The following is a 20,679-nucleotide window of genomic DNA, read 5'->3' as shown; positions in this document are numbered from 1 at the left end:
CATCACTTGTCAATCCTTATCAAGACACATCATCATAATGGCTTGGGGAATATGGAAATCGCTGTACACCCTGCCCCCTGCGACCCACTTGTCTCCCAAACTGGCCAGTGCTCTTGTCTTTGGCTTCACAAGCTGTAGGGCGGTTCCATTATGGTTTGGCTCCATTATGGTTTAAGATCGGGAATTCGGGGTCTGTTAAGCAGTAGGAAAAGAGAGAGCTTGACATTCCAGATGCTGGTGAACTGTGCAGAAAGGGGTGCAGGAAGTCATCCCTCTTCCTCAGCTCAGGGCCCTTGTCATTGCTTTGCTGCCCCTCCTCTGGCTCCCACGGGGCCCTGGGTTGAAACTGAAATGCTCGAATCTCTCATGTTCATGCCGGAGGTTTTGCCTCCGGGTTCCCACAAAGCACACAGCAAGGACTAGCTGATGGAATGGGCTGTGAAAAGAGGTTAATGAAGAATTGGGGGTGGGTGACGTGGATACTGCCTCTCTTGGCCACCCTCAAGTCTGTTGACGTCTCTCGTCCTCACCCCACCTCCGGGCTTTCAGCTAGGTCTTCCGATGCTCCCCCCCCCCCCCAACGGCTTTCCAGCTTCTTCGCTAGCCCCCGCAGTTCTCTGCTCCCCCAAACTGCAGCCAGGGGAAAAAACCTTAACACATTCTCCCGCCCCTGCTTCCCAGTCGCATTGGTTCCCTACCCCCCTTGCAGCACCTGGTGCCCCCAAGTCTTCCAATTGGCCAGCAGCCCCATCAATCCTTGCCTGGCTGTGCTGACGTCATCCTGCAGTAGCGGGGATGGGGTGGGAGTGAGTGAGAGAGAACGAGCGAGAGAAGAGAGCGAGAGTGAAGGACGCTGGGCTGGAGAGCGAAGAGAAGCTACTGCAAGTCCCCCATCTCTGCCACCCAGCCGGTCTGCACGCATCGGCTGTATGGACTAGCGTGGTCAGCCGGCTCCTTCCTCATCGTGTCCCAGTGCCCTCCCCTCCTTGCAGAATCTCCGCATCCCTTCCCCAAGGTGGCTTTAGCAGGCTTGAGGCTCCCGGGGGACAGGAGCGCCTGTCCTGGCGTGCTTTACACCGCACCATGACCCTCCTGCTGCTGCCCCTCCTGCTGACTTCTCTGCTTCAGCTCAGCTCTGGCAACAAAGGTGAGATAGACGGGGATGGGGGGGCCTCTGAATTGGGGCGTCGGGCTGATCAATGTGGGGGTATGAGGGAGGGAGATGTTGAGACTCTCTGGCACATGACAGGTGTCCTTTCCGTTCTGACCACCTCTTTCCACCCTTTCCTCAGACCCGTTTCCTTCACCCTCCTCACTTCCAAGGGCCACCTCCTCCTCTCTGGCCCATCTCTACATGTGCTTGCCTAGCATCTTGCTTGTATGTGGTCCCCATTCCCACCTGGGGTCTCTCTGCCCCCTCCCCCAACTCCTCCATGCTGATAGATACCTCCTGTCTCTAAGGAACTTGCTCCCGAGGGTGACATTCCCTCAGCTTGTTTTCCCTGGGTGTGCACGCTAAGGGTGTGTGGCAGATCCGTCTGGTTGTCTTCATCCCTTCCTGGGGAGAAACTGGGTACCACAACTCAGCAATTCCGAGCACGTATGTTTTTTTCGTGTCCCTCTGCATCCATACCCTTCTCCCGGCATCCGCTGTGTGGTGGGTGACCACAGCTGCCCTCTCTGGCAGACAGCAGATAAATTCAGCTGGGTGAGCCTGTCAGGGGGAGGGGGAGGGTGGGGCCAGGGGCAGAAGGTTCAGGTAGGCAGAGGGGAGGGAGAAAGGATAAAAAGGGCAGAAAGGGGTGTGGGGTGCTCTAGGGAAGAAGTGAGAAGGGAGACAGGAGTGGAAAAGGAGTAAGAAGGGGCTGGGAAAGGAGAAAGATTGAGACAGAGAAGGAGGGAGGAAAATCAACAGGAAAGGTGAGAAGTGGGGGAGGGAGCCAAGGAAGAGCCAGGGAGCCAAGAAGGGAGGAATAATGGATACAGGGCAGCAGGCAACCATTGGAAAGGGACAGGGAGAAGGGCCCAGGGACCAGGAGAGTCACAAGGTTGCAGGGTGCCTGGCTCTGTCCTTGGTGGCTATTCTGTCTGTTTTCTATATCTGGCTGGAGCTTCTACTTCAGGATGGTCCTCCTGGCTCTAGAGCCTTCTGACACTAACTACTTGGCCTCCCATACACCATCTTGAAGCTTTCTCTACAGCTGTTAAGGAAGGGGGTTATGGTGGTCACCATCATGAAATGGTGAGACCTGCAGTTTCTAGAACATGTGTTGGGCCGTGAACAGAAATCAGAATTTCTTGCTCGTCATGAGATACTGGGGTGAGAGCCCTCTGGTGCCTCCATTTCCCTCTGATGATACATCCTCCCCTCTCCTTGTCTGACTTTGGGAGCATGGCTGGGCCCAGTGGGTTTAGATAAATCAAGCGGTGGAGATGGGGTCTAGAAAGAGGTAGACGAGACATGTGTGTCTTCCCTGTAGCCTCTCAAGAGTTTGAGGGGAGTTGGTCCTGAGGAAGAGACCCTACTTGACAGAGACTAATATGGTGATGTGAGGTAGAAAAAATTAGGATTCAGTCACAGGTCTGTGAAAGAGTTCAGCAAGTGGGGGGTGTGCAGGTCTTGAAGGATCTGGAAATGTACTGGTTATGACTGCATTCTCCTGGGGATGGGGATGGGAAATAAGACAGGGATTTGCTGTGTTTCTAGGCCAGCTCCATAATCCCCTAGGATGTCAGCTCTGCTGGGTCCAGCCATTTGGCATTGATTTCTCTACCCTATCGCTGCCCTGTCTGTCCCCCTGCTACTGCCCTATATATTTCTCCCCTGTCCTTTCTTCTTTGCTGAGAGGGTGGCCTGAAATCTGGGCTGGACTTGGGGAATTATAGAATGAAGGGATTAGGGTTGGGATTCACTAGGGAGAAGGATAAATCACTGAGATCCTAGGAAACTGGTCGGTACTCTCCCCTCGTCTTTACACTCCCCTCACCCATCCCTGCCCTTTCTCAGAACCTTCTAAGGGCTACTATTGTTTTTTGAGTCCCTAGTCACCATTTGCCAAGACAAAAAGACCTTCATAGGAGATTCTCTACCCCTAACCAATATCCTCAGGGGGAGATAGTGGCCCCTTCCCCACAGGAAGGTAGTTGCCATGGAAAATGCCTATCCAGTTATAGGAGAAGGCTGTGACCTCCTACAGAGCCTCCGGGTCCTTCTGTAGCTCATCCTTCTCCCTCTTGCAAGGTGGCCGGGCATGGTCTAGGGTATAGGCTTACCAAGGGCTGCACCCTGGAGTGGAGGCACAACTCATAAGTGTTTTCTCTCTTCTCCCTGGGGTGGGGGCAGCCAACAAGCACAAGCCATGGATCGAGGCAGAGTACCAGGGCATTGTCATGGAGAACGACAACACTGTCCTGTTGAATCCACCGCTCTTTGCCTTGGACAAAGATGCCCCGCTGCGCTACGCAGGTAACTGGGGTACAACGGTGGGACTGAGAAAGGTGGGTGGGAAGGCAGAAGATAAGAGAAGGATGGGAAGTCCTCCTAGTGGGAGCAATGAGAAAGTGGGGCACAGGCCTGGGGAGAGTGTCAGATGTGCAACAAGGGGAATGGGTGGCCCCGAAGAACGAAGAGGTAGCAAAGGATGGCAGAGTTGAGCAGAGTTAAGCACATTAGATCTTGCGGACCCGCTGGCTCTGAGTGTGTTGCTCAGGGAAGCTGGGGATCCACTGATTCTTCATATCATCAAGAGAAGGGCTGGAGTCTGGGAGGAGTTGTACAGCTGGGCGTGGCCCAGGCGAGGAGGCTGAGGGCAGGAAGGAGGTATCATGTGGAGACTCACTTCTTCTCTTCCTGCTCTGCCAGGTGAGATCTGTGGCTTCCGGCTGCATGGCTCTGGGGTGCCCTTTGAGGCTGTGATCCTGGACAAGGCAACAGGTGAAGGGCTGATCCGGGCCAAGGAGCCCGTGGACTGTGAGGCCCAGAAGGAACACACCTTTACCATCCAGGCTTATGACTGTGGCGAGGGGCCCGATGGCACCAACACCAAGAAGTCTCACAAGTGAGGGAGGCCTATGCCATACCTATCTGTCATGAAACCCTTTCCCCTCCTTCAACAGTGGTCTCTCAAAGATGGGGCTCTCCTTTGTAAGCCAAGACTGTGAGGCTTAGCCCGGCAAGTTTAGTCTCTTCAGCCTCTTATTAGCAGAGAATAGACCAACAGGAACCTGGGTATGGAACCCACGACCTTATTTTTATTTTTATTTATTTTTTTTTTTGGGTTTTCGAGACAGGGTTTCTCTGTAGCTATGGAGCCAGTCCTGGAACTTGCTTTGTAGACCAGGCTGGCCTCGAACTCACAGAGATCCGCCTGCCTCTGCCTTCTGAGTGCTGGGATTAAAGGCATGCGCCATCACTTCCCGGCTTCCTCTTTGCTTCTTACAACCCTGGGCAATGTACTCAGACTTTCTGGACTTGCTTCTCCTTGTCTGTGAGACAGAGGTGTTGCTGGGAAGCTTACAAGAGATGGTTTGTACGAAAAGCAAGTCCCTTCGCACTTGCTGCACAGCGTATGGGCAGCTAAATTCTCACTTGACAACGGGAGACAGATCAGTAATAAGGAATCCTGGGCCACTGAGAGGCATCAGAGGTTTGAAGGGTCTTTGAGACTTAGTGTCCCATTGAGAGACAAGACCTCTGCCTCTGAGCCTGGGAGCCTGGCTCTGGGCTAGAGGCAGGGAACAGAATGAAGACTTCAGACCTAGCTCTGCCTGTCTGGGAAGGTGTGTGAGTCGGGAAGAGCCATGGCTGAGGCACAATTTAGGCAGGTGAACTACTCAGATGTATCAGACAACCTATGTATTCCAGTCAAATGCCACTTCCCTGAGAACTGGGAACTTTAAGATTTTTTTTTCATCTATATCTCTCTCATTTCTTCTGTAAGATTTGACTTTTGTTCAGTCAGGAACCTGCCGAATTTACTTTTTTATTTTTATTGTTTTTTTGCCCTTCCCCTCACCTTGGCATCCTAATGAGGGCTGAGAGCGTTATGGAATGTGTGGTTAGGCAGGAGTGGGCAGCTGAGAGGGATGAGATGTGTGCAGAACCTATTATTCTCTTCCTGCTCCTTCTCTACAGATTTCTTCTGGACAGAAATCACCAAGATGGCTTCGGGTGTTGTCTAATGTTTGTTCCTTCTTCTCCACATCATTGGCCCTATCCTTGGGTGCTCCCCCTTGTATGGTTTTGTATCCCTTAGGACTTTAGCGCAGCTCAGTGCCCTGTGGAGTGGGCATGGGCAGTCTTAAGGGCAGACAGGCTCCCTCCCCATCTCTCTCCCCATCTGGATTCAGTGTTTGCAGCTGCTTAATGCTTCCGTGTCCACTTTGTTCCTATGGGCGCAGGGCAACCGTGCACGTCCGCGTCAACGATGTGAATGAGTTTGCCCCGGTATTTGTGGAGCGTCTGTACCGTGCTGCAGTGACAGAGGGGAAGTTGTATGACCGCATCTTACGGGTGGAAGCCATTGATGGTGACTGCTCCCCTCAGTACAGCCAGATCTGCTACTATGAGATCCTGACACCCAACACCCCTTTCCTCATCGACAATGACGGTGAGCCTTCTCCCTGTCCCCAGCTACCCAGCACCCTCTCTGCTTTCTGGATAACTGACCCAGGGCATTGCTCCTTACTCCTGCCCCTCCCCACAGCCCCCCCTTTTCTTCCCTGGTACCTCCTTCCCACAATCTGCTGATAAATGAACCAGCTGATGCTTGCTCCCTAGGCCTCCCTGGGCTTCTTTTAGTGACCCTGACCTGTCTGTCTGGCCTCCCGTTTCCTACCTCAGGTAACATCGAGAACACGGAGAAGCTACAGTACAGTGGTGAGAAGCTCTACAAGTTCTCAGTGACAGCGTACGACTGTGGGAAGAAGCGGGCGGCAGATGACGCGGAGGTGGAGATCCAGGTGAAGCCCACCTGCAAGCCCAGCTGGCAAGGTGAGGCTCTTGGCAGGGACCTGCCTGTAAATCACCTGTCATGTTTTTTTGATTTCCCCCAAATTTTCTCTTATCCCATCTGATGACCACGGAAGGTAGGCTAGGTGCTGGAAGCACATTTCCAGGCAGGCTACTTTCCTCGGAGCTGCAGGCGGTCAGTGCACATGACAGGAGGGCCTGCCTTCCCATCTGTCTCCTCGCCTTGTGTCTCACCTGTGCAGGCTGGAACAAAAGGATTGAGTATGCCCCGGGAGCTGGGAGCTTGGCTTTGTTCCCTGGCATCCGCCTGGAGACCTGTGATGAACCATTATGGAACATTCAGGCCACCATAGAGCTGCAGACCAGCCATGTGGCCAAGGGCTGCGACCGGGACAACTACTCAGAAAGGGCACTGCGGAAACTCTGCGGTGCGTGTGTACCCCGCCCCCTGGACCGTTCCTTCCCAACCATCCCTCATCTTCTCTGTCCCTCCTCTGAAAGCTGACTCCTCAGGCCATCGCAGGTATTTATATTTCCTGGGAGCTGAGGTGTGTGGGTGGCTTTTGTGGCCCAAAGGGCAGGTAGATGGCGATGACGATGGAGAAGACGCACATTGCTGGACCCAGAACTAGAGGCACAGGGCAAGATTGGAAGCAATGAAGAAATGGCGAATGGGTTGAGTTAATGAGAGACATTTCTAGAAGAAAAAGAGCTAGCCTTCTCTTGTCTTTGAAAGGCTGTAAGAGGTGGTGAAGGTTGCCAGCCACCTCACCTACTTCCCACTTCCTCCTCTGCTGCTTCTCAGTTCTGACACTTGTGTCTCTTGGGGCCTCTGCAGGTGCTGCCACTGGGGAGGTAGACCTGTTGCCCATGCCCGGTCCCAATGCCAACTGGACAGCGGGGCTCTCAGTGCACTACAGCCAGGACAGCAGCCTCATCTACTGGTTCAATGGCACCCAAGCTGTGCAGGTTCCCCTGGGTGGCCCGGCAGGGCTGGGCGCTGGGCCGCAGGACGGCCTCAGTGACCACTTTACACTGTCCTTCTGGATGAAGCATGGCGTGACTCCCAGCAAGGGGAAGAAGGAGGAGGAGACCATCGTGTGTAACACAGTCCAGAATGGTGAGCCCTCCCTGGGACCCTAACCTGAGGCGGGACACTGGCTACCTGTCCTGCAGTGGCCACCTGTCACTACCCAGTGTGGACAGTCTCTTTCCCTCTTTTAATTTGTAAGTTGCCAGTGCTAGTTTTTTTTTTTGTTGTTGTTGTCTGTTAGTTTGTCTATTTTTTAAATAGACAGTTTTGCTGTGTAGCCCAGGTTGGCTTTCACCCCGAACAGTCCCCTTGCATCAGCCTTCTGAGCGCTGAGATTACAGGAATGTCCCATCATACTCCCCACGCCACCTTAAGAAAAAGAGATGGAGTCTTGTGTAGGCTGACCCCAAACTTCTGGGCTCACTTTGCCTAGTTGCTGTGACTATAGCAAACACCACCATGAACATTTCGTGGACTGGATTTGGCACTCCTGTGATTCTGTGACTTGTTGAGATGATAATTTTGAGACTGACTCCCAAACGACATCATCCTTCTCATTGGCCGTTGTCAAGTTTATCTCTTTGCATCCCTGTCCGACACCCATAAAGCCCCCCACCCAGTACACCTGGTTCACCCATGCTTTCTCTAGGAGCCGACTGGCTGTCTTCACATCCCCCTCTTAACGGCACTGAGAAAATGAGGCTTATCCCCTCCAGCTGTCTCCTGTGTTTGACTCCTGTCCTCTTTCTTGTCCCCTTAGAGGATGGCTTTTCTCACTACTCACTGACCGTCCATGGCTGCAGAATCGCCTTCCTCTACTGGCCGCTGCTTGAGAGTGCACGTCCAGTCAAGTTTCTCTGGAAACTGGAGCAGGTGAGACAGGGGCCCGCCTCTGAGAGGACCGGGTGGGTGGAACCAAGGGGGAGAGGGGGCTTTGGAGCTTCTGGGGTTGTTGTTGTAATTGCTGTTTTGATTGGCCTTCCTCCAATCTCAGTCCTTGATTAGTCGACCCCAGGTTGTCTGGTCCTCTCAAGTCTTGCTGCCTAGAGAAGTATTTTTGGATTAAAGGGAAGTAGGAAAAACGCTCTATTAAACCCGGCCATCTATCTTAACCCTTGTTTTATTTCATTTCCTTCTTATATATAACCCATTTAATAGTGTGTCCTTGATTCTTAGTTGTAACCAGGAAACCAAGTGATGCTGGGGTCAAGTTCAGAGCTTATGGTTCAGCGTTGAATGGGAAGCCTACTAGCTCTCAGTACTATTTATTTATTTATTTATTTTTGATTTTTTTTTCAAGACAGGATTTCTCTGTATAGCCCTGGCTGTCCTAGAACTAGTTCTGTAGACCAGATTGGCCTCAAAGTCACAGAAGTCTGCCTGCCTCTGCCTCCCAAATGCTGGGATTAAAGGGCTGCTCCACCACTGTCTGGCTAGTATTTTTAAAATTTGTAATTTTCACCTTATGGTATCTTATTATTATTATTTTTGGAGATAAGGTCTCTTTGTAGACCAAGTTGATATTGAATTTGCTGAGTAGCAGAGGATGCCCTTGAACTCCTGGTCTTCCTACCTCCACTTCCCAAGTACCTGGATTACAAGGGTGTGCCACCATGCCAAGCTAAACTTTAGCCTTTTCATAAGGATAAAAAGAATACTACATTCTGAGGTTGTTGTATGATTAAATTATACAATAGACCTTTATAGACTTAAAACGATTCTATACATGTTAATCTTTATTATTTTGCTCATGCCTATGAAGGATAAGTAAAAATGGACAAAGGAACTAAGATCCTTTCCTAAGTTAACATTTCCGAGTTGCAGCCTAGTGTTTGACATGGTTTTTACTCTATGGTTCAGGCTGGCCTTGGATTTTCAACCCTCCTGATTCTCCCTTCTGGGAGCTGGGACTGTGGGTTTGTGCCATCATATTCTGTCTATTCAATCTCCAAGTCGACTACAAGGGCCAGTGAGGGCCAATTTGAGTTTCCATCTTCTACCTTTCTTATATACCCCCTGTATGTGAGTAATTGATAAATAGGAAAAAACACAGGAAATAGAAGAGAAGCAGGAGCCTGGAAAACATATAAACTAGATAAGCGAGGTCTGTTTACAAAAGCTCTGGCTGGTGTAGCAAATTATAGAGAGTTTTGCCGTTTGTTGCTTCTGGATGTTTCCTCCATGATGTTGGCTCCCGCTACTTCCCCCTTAACCCCTCCTTTCTTTCTTTTCCCTGGGATGCTGAAGATTGAATTTAGGACCTTGCTCTGCTATGTCCCCAGTCCACTTTTTACTTTTTACTTTGAGACAAGGTTTCACTAAAGTTGCCCATGTTGGCCTTTTACTCACTCTGACTTTGAACTTGTGATCCTCTTGTCCTAGCCTCCCTAGGAGCTGGGTTTATAGACCTGCTCACCATGCCAGGGGTGTGTGTGTGTGTGTGTGTGTATGTGTGTATGAGAGAGAGAAAGAGACAGAGAGACACAGAGAGAGGGAGGAGAGACACACACAGATGGAGGGGAGAGAGAGAGAGAGAGAAGAGAGAGAGAGAGAGAGAGAGAGAGAGAGAGAGAGTTAGTTGAGTTGCTGGGGACTTGGGGACTGAATACAGGGCCTTACATGCTAGGGCAATGCTCTATCACTGAGCTACATCCCTTAGTCCTCTTTAAAATTTACTTTATTCTCATCTATTTAAAACATCTATTAAACACCAATTAAATACCTGCCTTTTCATCAGATAAATTCTAGGGTACACTGGAGTTTAACAATATGAATATAATATGAATCAAAATACTCAAGTTCAGTTAGCTTATATTTCAGTTGGGTAGGTAAGCTGTGTCCCTTTTCTTTTCCCTCCCTTGCCTTCTGTTTATCTTCTTATCTTCTCTTTTTGGCAGAGATGGAGATCTAGCCCAGGAGCCAGTGTGTGCCAAGTCAATCCTTGACCCTTAAGGCAGCCTATAGTGGAGGTAGAGTTTTAAAAAGATCTAAATAGGAGCAATAGATGAAAACTCTGAGGCAAGGAAGAGATGAGTGGGGCTGGGGCACAGCAGACAATGAGGAGGGGCTGAAGGAGTGCCTGGAGAGATGGGCAGGGGCTTTAGGAAGCCCTTGTCTGAAGGCCTTAAGGCAGGAATATGACTGGGTCAGAGTTACATTTAAGAATGGTCATTTGGTAAGCCGGGCAGTGGTGGCGCACGCCTTTAATCCCAGCACTCGGGAGGCAGAGGCAGGTGGATCTCTGTGAGTTCGAGGCCAGCCTGGTCTACAAGAGCTAGTTCCAGGACAGGAACCAAAAGCTACGGAGAAACCCTGTCTCGAAAAATCCAAAAAAAAGAATGGTCATTTGGGCAGTTGTGGGAGGACTATACTGATGTGTAGAGAAGTTGTGGGAGGACTATACTGCTGTGTAGAGAAGTTGTGGGAGGACTATATTGATGAGGTAGAGAAGTTGCGGGAGGACTATACTGATGAGGTAGAGAAGTTGCGGGAGGACTATACTGATGAGGTAGAGAAGTTGCGGGAGGACTATACTGATGAGGTAGAGAAGTTGTGGGAGGACTATACTGATGAGGCAGAGGAGTGGAAGTCAGCCAGGCCTAGTGGCACAGACCAGTGATCCCAGCTACCTCAGAGCCTGAGATAGGAGGATTGAGAATTCAAGACCTTCTTGGTAGTTTAGTGTGACTTTGTTTTTTTTTTAATCACCATCCTCACCACCACCATCATCACCATCATCATCACCACCACCATCACCATCATCACCACCATCATCACCATCATCATCACCACCATCACCATCATCATCACTATCATCATCATCATCATCATTATTATCATCATCATCATCATCACCCCCACCATCACCACCACCATCATCACCCCCACCATCACCACCACCATCATCACCATCACCACCACCATCATCACCATCATCATCACTACTATTGTCATCATCACCATCATCACCACCACCACCACCATCATTTGTCTTGGGGAATATAACTAAGTTGGGTGAGTGTCTAGCTACTGATGGCAGTCCTGAGACAGAGAAGCCTACAAAGAAACCCACAACTGTTAGTTTTGTTTGGCCCCAAGAGAAAGCATTTGTTGGTTTGGGTGTGGAGGATGGGATGGGAGGATGGGATCAGTACCACATACAACCAGGTGCCATGGTGCATGCAGGGGGATCAGAAGTTCAAGGTCCTGGTGAAACTGAGGACAGCTCAGGCAACAAGAGACTTTGACTCAAAAAACCCAAACCAAATGGCTCACACCTTTAATCCAACACTCCAGAGGCAGAGGCAGAGGCAGGTAGATCTCAGTGAGTTTGAGGACATCCAGGTCTAAAAAGTGAGTTCTAGGACAGTCAGGGCTACCTGGAGAGACTCTGTCTCAAACAAACAAACAAACAAACAAACAAATCCCAACCCAACCAACAAAATCAGAAATAAAAAGTCAGAAAAAGATGGACCAGGGATGTGCTTAGAGTAGAGTGCTTGTCTCAGATGCTCAAGTCCTGGGTTCTGTCTTCAGTACAAAGAAGAAAAGAGGAGGCAAGTCAACAGGTGGAACTATTGTGACTCCACACAAAAGGACCTGGGGACACATGGATATGTGACCATGGTGATGCATCTTTCAGTTTTGTTTGGCCCTGAGATGGAAGCACCTGCTGGTGGTTTGAGTGGAAGATGGGATGTGAGGGAGCTGGGAAGCATATTGGCTTCCATCTCATATATGTTAAATTTGAGGTGGCTATGAGAAGTTCGAGTGGAAAGGCCAGAATTTGGGGAGAGCACTGTGCTGGGGATGGGCATGGGGGTATTACAGTGTGAATATGGAGTCTGAGCACCTATGAACAGACTAGGGTGCCCCTAGGAAGGGGATATAGAGCGAGGAAGGGAGAGGGCTTATGCCTGAGTCTTGAGGGATCCCAACACTGGGAATTCGGTAAGGAAGAGACCTCTACCCCTTCCTCTGCCCATTCCTCCTCCATCTTGATGACTCCAGGACAAATGGCAGAGTGAAGTCCCAGAGGTTCCTATTGGGTTAGAAACCACCTTGGAAATCACAGTGTCATCTGCCTATCCATTCATAAATATCTTGGGAAAAAGTTCATTTACAACATTGTTGGTTTTTTGTTGTTATTATTTTATTTTTTTGAGACAAGAGCTTGTCGTGTTGCCCCACTGACCTTCAAACTCCTGGACTCAAGTGATTCTACTGTCTCATCCTCCTGAGTTACTGGCCTTTAGGCATGTAATCCTGTGCTTAGCTCTGTTTGTAGTTTTAAAGGTTTTCCTAACCCATGGAGTTTTCTGTATGCTGTTGCCTGCCTTGCAGATTTTGGACAAGAATACTATTCCTTGGGCTGGGTGGGAAGCCCTGCTGATAGAACTGGGGACACGTGGGAGTGTCCTGTTTCCAGGACACGGGGCAGGGCTGGGGCTAGTTCCTTGGAGAACAAGTCACTGAGGGGCTCCTGCTCTCACACTGCACCCCAGGTCTGTGACGACGAGTGGCACCACTATGCCCTGAATCTTGAGTTCCCTACAGTCACACTCTATACCGATGGCATCTCCTTTGACCCCGCTCTCATCCATGACAATGGTCTCATCCATCCACCTAGGAGGGAACCTGCGCTCATGATTGGGGCCTGCTGGACTGGTGAGTTCTCCGACCTTCTTAGTAAAGACTCAGCGGATTAGGGCTATGAGGGGAGTGAGGATGGCCTGTCCCTCTGCAGAGGCTACCTTCTGAATCTCTGTACAGCTGGGCAGGGTAGCTACTCTAAATGAGCTCTGCTGGAGGAGACCTCTGCTTCTGATACTACCCCCTCCCATTGTGTGGGTCAGAGCCTTAAACCTGGTGGAATTTCCATCCATAAATCTACAGTGAGATTCCAGCAGTTCCTACTTTGTTCTCTCAAAGAGATGACAATTTCAGCAGCCTCTTCCATGAAGGAGGACAGGAATCTTTCAGAGGACTGCTAGTCTTCCATTTGTGTTCTTATCTTACCAGAACTGTCCTGTCTCCTGTAACAGAGGCCTGCTCGATTGGGCAGTCAGGCATGGCATAAGAGGGACTGGGACTTTGTGGAGAGCCTACAAATCCTACAAGGCCTGAGAGGATGTAGGGGAATTATAGAACTTCATGTCACAGCCCTCAACTCACTGCCATTTTTTTCTCGGTTCCCAGAAGAGAAGAACAAAGAGAAGGAAAAAGGAGACAACAGTACAGACACAACCCCAGGTACACTGCGTATGAGGACTGGAGACCAGCGTTCTAATCCTGATTATCTGCCCCAACCCAGCCTTTCTAGTTTCCGGACATGTGACACCATGGTAGAGTCTCTAAACATGTATCAAGTGGGGCACCTTTTTGGAAGCAGGAAGGCTGTGCATAGCTTGCCTGGATTCCGGGTGTTCTTTTCCTGCTTAAGAATGTAATAACGTTTCTCTTGCTGACTTTCCACATGGCAGAAAGCAGGTAGCAGGAGGGGACAGTCTAGGCATCTGTGAAGATCACACACATTCATCCTGGTCTCCCTGCATGTCCCTGGGAGGACTGCCCCTCTCACAGCCTCCTCATTCCTGTGGTTTCCAATGTTCCTACTCTTGACTGTAGTTTTCCCCTTCTCTCTCCTCTCAGAAACTGTTTACGTGTCCACTCCTCCTCCCCTTCTTCCTCATTGTGTCTTTCCTCTTCCCCTACTCATTTTTCTTCATTTTTCTGGGTAGAACCCAGAGCCTCACATATGCTAGGCAAAAATTCTGTCCTGCCTTTTGCCTTATAGGTCTTCTCCGTCCCTCTCCACAGGTCCACCTCTTTCTCACCTCTCATCTCCTTTATTTTCATATTTTCATTTTCTTTCTCAAGCATTCTGTATGTTCTTCCTTTCCCCTTTCTATCAGACCTGCCCTTGGCCCCATCTTTCCTCTGCTCCTCTTTTCTCCTCTTACCACCTGGCCTGCCCCTGTGTTCCTGCCCTAGGAGACCCCTTGCAGATCCACCACTACTTCCATGGCTACCTGGCTGGTTTCAGCGTGCGTTCAGGTCGCCTGGAGAGCCGTGAGGTCATCGAGTGCCTCTATGCATGTCGGGAGGGGCTGGACTATAGGGATTTCGAGAGCCTGGGCAAAGGCATGAAGGTATAGCCCCTTCCATTCCCTCTCTTTCCCAGCATGCCTCTGCCCTACCCTTAACCCCTCCACACTTCAGCACCTTTCCTCTCCTGCCACCTGGTGTTGCTCTCAGCTATGTCTGTGTCTGGGACCCAGGTCCACGTGAACCCCTCGCAGTCCCTGCTCACCCTGGAGGGGGATGATGTGGAGACCTTCAACCATGCCCTGCAGCATGTGGCTTACATGAACACTCTGCGCTTTGCCACACCCGGAGTCAGGCCCTTGCGCCTCACCACTGCTGTCAAGTGAGTGTTGGGTGGGAGGTCAACTTATGGAGTAGCGCCAGGGTCACTCTTTGGTCTTAGGACATCACTAGAGCTAGCCTACCTTCCTCATTTCACGTCCCTGAGTACCGGGAGAGGGCAGCTCACCTGTTGAAGGTCCTGTTGATAGAAGGGCTTGGATCAGAATCTTGTTTTCCAATCTGTTCCTCTCTGCAAAACTGTGTTGTCAGGGTTTGGGGGTTCTGATCTTCTCTATGCTGATATATAAAATGGGACAGAGAAGATTGGAAGCTGAGGAACCTGACATTAATTCTGACTTGATACTACTTGTTTGGATGACCTTGGGCAAATGGTGAACTCTACTTGCTTTTGCCTATTTTAATCTTACCTCACGAAGTTCTTGCAAAATGAATGTGATGAACCTGAGCCATGAATGGTCCCAGGCCAAATCTGGGCTGCTGTCTATTCTGGGCAGTTCTAGTGGAACACAGCCCGCCTGTTTGCCTACTGTTCATAGCTGTTTTTATAGTGTGCTGGCAGGTGAGTAGCTGGGACTGGGATTGTGTATCTCCAAAACAGAGAGATGCTGGTCCTTCACAGGAAAAGTTTGCTGAACTCTGCATTCTAATGGGATGATTTTTGAGCTCCTTAGCAGAAAAACTGTGGATTTCAAGGTTTAAGAATTTATCGGATATTTTAAAATACAGCTCGAGGAATAAGAGAGCTTGACTGGTGGAATTGTTATGAACGAAATGCTAGAACCCAGAGCAAATGCTCGCCAGAGTGCCTGTTCTGTAGGTGCTACCAGTTCCTCCTTGAAGGCTGTTTCACCCTAGTTATGATCCTTAGGGCAGTTTTAGGAGCTACCGCCATCTAGTGGGTGGACTATACAATTTCAGATTCAAATTCCATGTGTTTTCCCTTCTCTGCCTCAGTCTCTCCACAAATTTCCTGGAGCATCTGACTTCAGCTATCTTGGGAAAGGGGCCCTAGGATCTCTAGTAACTGGGCACAATCATGAGGCTGCAGTCAGACCTGTGGGGGGGGGGGCTGGGGTCTTAACTGTCATGAGGATACACGGTGGAGTTGAAGGTCACAGAGTATTGAGCATCTTGTGGACATGGATCAGAGCTGTATGAACCCCACTATATACTAGTCAGAGGCTCTTTTGTAAAGAATCATTCATATATATATATATGTTTGTGTGTGTGTGTGTGTGTGTGTGTTTTGCCTGCATGTATGTCTACGTACTGTTTGTGCAGTGCTGGCAGAGGCCAGATGAGGGCATTGGTAGATCCCCTAGGATTGGAGTTACAACCTGTACAGAGGTGCCATGTGGTTGCTGTGAATTGAACCTGGGGCCTCTGGAAGCGCAGCCAATGCTCTTAACCACCGAGCCATCTCTCCACCCCTCTAATCAGAATTCTAAATCAGAATTTCATCCCTCAGCAAGTAAGAAGCCTCCTCACTCCCTCCTTGTACTTAGGAGCTACATAGTGGAGAGAACTGTGTTTGGCCAAGGGCGGAACTCTGGCAGGGGCATCCCAGAAAGGCATGTGTCAATGTCTTTGCTGCCTCATTCAGGCCTAGACTAGAGGCTTATTAAGGACTTGGAAACTGATTTTGGTCTTTTCTGAAGCGGGAAGAGGTCTTGACATTTTTTAAATGAAGTTTCTTCCTTTCTCGCCTTTATTTCTCTCTCTCTCTCTCTCTCTCTCTCTCTCTCTCTCTCTCTCTCGTCTCATGTAGTTCATGCTGGCCTCAAAGTCACTATATAACTAAGGATGGCACTGGACTTTCTGTCCTCTAGCTTTTATTTCTCAAACACTATGGTTGTAGGCACATGCCACCATATCAGCTTATATAGATTAGGAGATCAAGTACATGCTAGGCGAGCATCTTTCCATCTCAAGCTAATACGCCGCAGCCCTTACTTTCCTGTAGGCTACTATGTGGCTGGTCCAGCTCACTACCCTGAAGTCATAGGGAGATATTTGGAGGTGGGTAGGGGTGTGTGTGTGTGTGTGTGTGTGTGTGTGTGTGTGTCCAGCTCACAGCAGAAACAGATGCCAATCAGAGAAGGATGTGTTTCAGAGGAAAGAACTGTTTCCAATGTCTGGATTTCTGATCATTTAAAGTCAGATTTATGCAATCATTTGGTCAATGCTTAAATGCAAGTTGCCCCACCCCCAATATTGGTTGGTACTAGGGCCTTGTGCATAACAGGCAAGCACCCAGTCACTGAGCTCTATCCCTGGCTCTATTCTCACATTATATTTGGAGAAACAGGTTTTTATTAAGCTGACAAGGATGCCTGTGAACTTGTTCTGTAGCTCAGGCAGGCCTTAAATTTGCAATCCTCCTGCCTCAACCTCTCTAGTAGTTGCAACTGTAGACCTGTACCATCAGGATTGGCAGAATTAAATGATTTAAACTCAGAACAATATATTTCTTGGAGAGCCTGCCTACTCGACATTAGCCTCTGGATAGATGGTTGCCATCTTTTCTTAACTTTGTCCTCTCTGTGGTTCTTGACTTTATTTCTATTTGCTGTAGCCTCAGCCTAGATAAACCGATGCTGAAATAATTGAGTTTAAATAACCCATGCCCAAAGGGACCAGGGCTTCTAATTTCTTTTCTAATGGTATCTCTGACCTTGAAGTCACTCAGGCTGGGTTATCTTTGACTCCTCTCTGTCTTTGTCCTTCATGCCCCATCTATTGTCAAGTCCCTGACCTTGGGCATCTGAAATTTAATTTCAATCCCTCATTACTCTACCCTGTTTACCTTCCTAATCAGTTGATTTAATTCTGCTTCACCCCTACTCCAGACTAGGCCAGTGATATTAAACAAGTTTTTATGTTTTTGCTTTCTCCTCTTTCTCCTCCCCCTCCTCCTCTTTTAAATACATGGTCTTGGCATTTAATGCTGGCTGACTTTGAACTTAAGACCCTCCTGTTTCAGCCTCTCACACACTGGAATTATAGGTGTACACTACCATGTCTACCTCAAACCAGACTGTTTTCTAATGAAAAAGACACCATGATGTCTGTGTCAGAAAACTGCAGGCTGAACAGTGGTCACTGATGCACAGCCTCTGCTTTTGGTTCAAGCCATGCTATCTACTGGCTTTATTGACTTTCACCCTGTGACTCCTTAAAGTGTGTTCTTCATCTTGCTCTAACTTCTGCCTGTGCAAAATCCTTCACCCTTTCAAAGCTACTTTTAAAAAAACATCCTGTCCTGCCCAGAAAGCATTTCACTAAGCAGCCCAAGCTGGCCTTGAACCTGTGACCCTCCAGCTTCAGCCTTCTGAGTGCTGGAGTTATAAGTAGGCCTCACCATACATATCTAATATCACGTCTTACTTTCTTTTTTGTGTGTGCATCCATGCACTTGTTTGTATGTGAACATGTGTGTGCACATGAGTGGAGGCCAGAGGTCAACACCACGTGTCCTTCTCAATCACTTTCCACCTTTTTCTTTGGGACAGCTCCTCTCACTGGAGTGTGCCAATTTTCCTAGATTGGCTAGCTAGTAAGTTCAAAGATCCTCCTGTCTCTGCCACTCCAGCACTTCGGGTACAGGCATGCATCACCACGCCTAGCTTTTATGTGGGTGCTGGAGATCTGAACTCAGGTATTCCTGCTTGTGTCACGAGTACTTTGCTGGTGTAACTGTCTTCCTAGCCACGTTAATTGGAATCTTAAGATTTCAGACTAATGAGTTAAAGCTATAGCTCAGTTAGTAGTATTGCTTCTCCTGGATCTGAGTCCCAGCACATCACAAATCTATGCTGCGTGATTTATAATCACAGCACTCAGGAGGTAGAGACAGGAGGCTCAGGAGTTGAAGGTCATCCTTGGCTATACAGAGAGCTGGAAGTCACCCTGGGTTATATGAGGTCCCCATCACAAAACAAAAGAAAGTAAAACAAAACAGAAGCTTTCAAATAACCCTTGACTCCTTGTGCTGCTCCTAGACATTCTGGGATGGGGTCAGCCAGGAGGCACCAGACAGCCCTCCTTCCGTGACTTGCTGGGATCAGTTATGAAACAGTTTCTACAGTGGCTTTGTCAGGCCAATGACCCATGCTGGGAGCTCTTCAGCTCTGCGGTCTCTGGTGATTTCACCTTCCTTGCCCTAGAAGACTGACTGTTCCTTTCAGTATGGCCCTAATATCATCTGTATTGTCTCTGCCCTCTTGACTCTCGGGGCTCTCTGTGACATCGTTTGAAATCAGGTGGAAATGAACCATGCCCCTTTCTCTCACATGGATGCTACCAATGCCTGTGTGTGCTCTTGTAGGTGATCCAGCTGCACCTGGGATGGCTGAACCATGACCTTGGGAGTGGGTGGAGGGAGGAGGGTTCTGGACTATGGGGAGCAGAGACCTGAAGTGACCCAGGCCTGGAATGTTGATTTCTTGCCACGCCCTGGGACTGCTTTGAAGATCACTGAACGCCTTTATTTTTCCAATGTCTTGATAATCAGCACCTTCCTCTTGTCCACACTGATCCCTTTATCAAAGGATCATCTAGTTACATTTTTGTCTGCCTGTTCGCTCATTCTTTACTTGGGAGGCTGTGAATCCTTCCAATCCAGAAGCTGTTTGCTTTTGAGTTACGGAATTCCATCTTTAAATTAGTCTTCTTTTCATTGTAATCCTCTGACTAAAGGCGCTCATGCAACTTTATTTACACGTATGCATGTGTGTTTGTGCATGTGCTTGTGAGTGCCTATAAAATCCAGAAGAGCATTCGATCCCCTGGAGCTGGAGTCCCAGGCAGTTACGAACTGCCGAACTGCCAGGAACTGGATTAGGATCCTTTGGAAGAGCAGGAAGCTCTCTCCACTGCTAAACAATTTTTTTCCAGCCCCTACCAGCTGTTCTTGTTCATTGACTTTAAGCTCTGCTTCCAAAAATATATATCAGGCAAAACACAGCTCAGTTCTTGCCCAGTATATACAAGGATGGCCATTACTCTGGCTTTCCACCAGAGAGTCTGCCCTTTCATCTCCCCATGAGACTTCAGTAGAATGGCCTTCATGAACCATATCTCTAGCAGAATCCTGATTATGATATCTTCAGTCATCTGTAAGAAGTTCCATGCTGGGGAGACGGCTCCGTAGGTAAAGAGCTGACTACTCAAGCATGAGACCTGATTTCAGATCCCCAACCCTCCCATGAAGAAGCCAGGAGTGGCGTGCATCTGTAACCCTAGCGCTGAGATGGTTAGGGAAATTGCGGTGATGGAGGCAGTGGATCCTCAGAGCTCTCTGGCAGTCCAGAATAACCAACTTGTGAGCTCTGGGCTTGGGAAGAAACTTGTCAAAACAAAACAAAACAAAACTCACAAAATAAAACAAAATTTCTTCTCGCTGAATCCTCAACAGAATCTTCTTAATCCTCCATTTATGGAAACACAACCTGCTTGCTCCCCAGCATCCTTTTCAAAACTGCTTCAGCCTCTAAACTATTTCCTGGCTCCAAAGCTGCTTTCACAGTTTTGACATTTGTTATTGCAACACCCTGCTTCTCTGGTCCCAATCTCCTGACTTACTTTGTTATATGATAGAATAGCTGAAACTGGGGGATTTATAAAATACTTCCGGATGGATACCGAGACTGAGGCACTAGTGTATGGTGAAGGATGTCTTGTTTCATTGTCCCATGGCAGAAGGTGCAGGAAGATGGTGAGAGACGGGGAAGGAAATTTTACCTGGTACAAATCAGGGCTTCAAACCTGGTCCTCAGTGAGACTCTGGCTGAAGCCCTGACTGCAGCAAATACGGCTTGTGTGGCCCAGTATTTCCTTCCTTCCTTCCTTCCCTTTCCCAACATTTGTTTATTTATTTTATTCTGGCATTTATATAGAGCCTCCCTAGGTAGCACTGGTTGGCTTGGATCTTGATTTGTAGACTAGTTGGCCAAGAAACCACAGGGACCTACCTGCCTCTGTCTCCTGAGTGCTGGGATTACAGGTGTGCGCCATCATGCCAAGTTAGAATGTCATTCTTTTATTGAGTTACTACCACGTTCCCCAAATTCTACTTTTCAACTGTTTTACTTACATGTATGCATGTCATGTGCTCCTGTGTGCAAGTGCTCTTGGAGGCCAGAAGGGGGCATCAGTGTTCCTGGAGCGAGAGTTACCCAACATGATATACTGGGAACTGAACTATAGTATCCTGGAAGAGCCAAGGATTTTTTTTTTTAGTATAGTGAATCATATGTTTGAAGTAGATAATAATCATGCTGTGATT

At 48.8% G+C, this 20,679-nt stretch overlaps 1 protein-coding gene across 1 annotated transcript in view; it reads left to right on the top strand.

Annotated features, from left to right (window-relative positions):
- Positions 1–791: 791 nt before the first annotated feature.
- The window catches only part of Clstn3 (calsyntenin 3), a 31,335-nt gene continuing 11,447 nt past the window's right edge, over positions 792–20,679 (top strand). Inside the window, exons 1-12 of the mRNA XM_041633865.1 lie at positions 792–1,147; positions 3,344–3,466; positions 3,863–4,058; positions 5,401–5,609; positions 5,843–5,992; positions 6,214–6,399; positions 6,810–7,091; positions 7,765–7,877; positions 12,509–12,671; positions 13,203–13,256; positions 13,998–14,155; positions 14,285–14,433. Coding sequence (XP_041489799.1) covers positions 1,084–1,147; positions 3,344–3,466; positions 3,863–4,058; positions 5,401–5,609; positions 5,843–5,992; positions 6,214–6,399; positions 6,810–7,091; positions 7,765–7,877; positions 12,509–12,671; positions 13,203–13,256; positions 13,998–14,155; positions 14,285–14,433 — 1,847 coding nt within the window. The 5' untranslated portion in view covers positions 792–1,083. The remainder of the gene's footprint in view (positions 1,148–3,343; positions 3,467–3,862; positions 4,059–5,400; positions 5,610–5,842; positions 5,993–6,213; positions 6,400–6,809; positions 7,092–7,764; positions 7,878–12,508; positions 12,672–13,202; positions 13,257–13,997; positions 14,156–14,284; positions 14,434–20,679) is intronic.

This window comes from Microtus oregoni, unplaced genomic scaffold (genome assembly GCF_018167655.1).
Source record: "Microtus oregoni isolate MIOR12 unplaced genomic scaffold, Mior012 000002F_ref0000024, whole genome shotgun sequence".
Lineage (NCBI taxonomy): Eukaryota > Metazoa > Chordata > Mammalia > Rodentia > Cricetidae > Microtus > Microtus oregoni.
This window is presented reverse-complemented; position numbering and strand designations above follow the sequence as displayed.